This window comes from Manacus vitellinus, unplaced genomic scaffold (assembly GCF_001715985.3).
Source record: "Manacus vitellinus isolate BGI_N305 unplaced genomic scaffold, ASM171598v3 scaffold_70_pilon, whole genome shotgun sequence".
In the NCBI taxonomy this organism is placed as follows: Eukaryota; Metazoa; Chordata; class Aves; order Passeriformes; family Pipridae; genus Manacus; species Manacus vitellinus.
In genome coordinates this window covers 2,286,880-2,288,169 of record NW_021940754.1, presented here as the reverse complement: position 1 = coordinate 2,288,169, position 1,290 = coordinate 2,286,880, and the positions used below count along the sequence as shown (strand labels likewise).

Here is a 1,290-nt window from a genome sequence, read left to right as displayed (position 1 = left end):
CCCGCTGCTGCCGCTGCTGCCTCCTGGAAGCTCAACTTTAACTCCCCCGACTGCCTCGACTACAAGGACCAGGCGTCCTGGCGCTTCCAGGTCTTGTGAGGGGCCGATCACCATCCCCCCCAAGCTGCCACTGACCCCCCACCTGGGGTCCCCCCACCGCCTCCTGGGCAGGACTCTGGCTCTTCCTCCTCCTCCCTCTTTGTTAGCAGTGGCGATGCCCTGGGGAGGTCCTGCCACCCCCATCTCTACTGACTGATATTTATTTTGCTTCCTGCGTCGCTCCACCAGGTTTATTATAATTATTATTTTTTTAAACGCAACAGAAGAGGAGTTTAAAAAAAAAATAAATTAAAAAAGCCTAGCGTCTCCCCTGCTGCCCCCCGGGCAGAGGCGCAGGCTGGCTCCCGCCCTGCCGTGTGCCCCGCCCACCCAGCTTTGTGCGGGGACCCTCAGCCCCTCCGGGCACGGAAGCCCCGGTTTGCCGGTCCTGTACAGCCTCTTGCCGCGGGGAGCGGCGGGAACAATGTAAATACTAGGTCCGTTCCAGTGACCACGATTATTTTTAGTTGATGCTGTTGGGTTGGCATTTATCTAGAGTCTAACGTGGAACAGAACGTAAAAAAAAAAACGAACAAAAAAATAATCTTTTTTAAATTTTAATTTTCTTCCCTAAAAATGAATCTTTCCCAGTCTCGTGTCCTCCGTCCATCCTCGAGGGCTCTGCACAAGCTTGGCTGTGCCGTCCCGGGGCTGGGGGCAGGGGTGTGCAACAGCCATGGGGGACGCCCAGAGGGGGAGGCAAAGGGGGAGGGAAAGGCTGCCCAGCTGATCCGCAACCTGCAAACCAAAAAAACCCAAAACTTTTGGAAAAAAAAAAATAAAAAGGCAAGAAAAAAAGCCGTAAAAAAAGTTTTGGTTTATTTTTTGGGGGGAGGGTTGCAGGGGCAAGCAGCTCTGCTTTGGGGCTGGGGGAGGGGCGCACGGCTTTTCGGGGTGTGTTTTTTGATTTGGTTTTCGTTCTGGTTTTCTGAGCCCCTTCTGTCGGTCGTGTGCGTGTGCGGGTCGGTGCCGCAGCCCTGCCTTGCCCGCCTGCCTCGCCCGCCTGGGCTGGGGCTTTCCGGCAGCTTTGCCCCGCAGGGAGGAGAGGGACCGTGTAAGCGTGATTTTTGATGCCGTAACCCCATGCTTACCCCTTCGACTGTAAGGGACCCCTTTCTTTCTTCGCCCCAACCCCAATAAAATCTAAACTAATAAACGCAGTGGTGTGTCCTGTGCTCCTTCCTCCCTCCC

At 55.0% G+C, this 1,290-nt stretch overlaps 1 protein-coding gene across 1 annotated transcript in view; it reads left to right on the top strand.

Annotated features, from left to right (window-relative positions):
* Positions 1 to 1,290, top strand: part of OTX1 (orthodenticle homeobox 1) — a 7,694-nt gene that overhangs the window by 2,164 nt on the left and 4,240 nt on the right. The window contains exon 4 of the mRNA XM_029964397.1: positions 1,033 to 1,153. Coding sequence (XP_029820257.1) covers positions 1,033 to 1,153 — 121 coding nt within the window. The remainder of the gene's footprint in view (positions 1 to 1,032; positions 1,154 to 1,290) is intronic.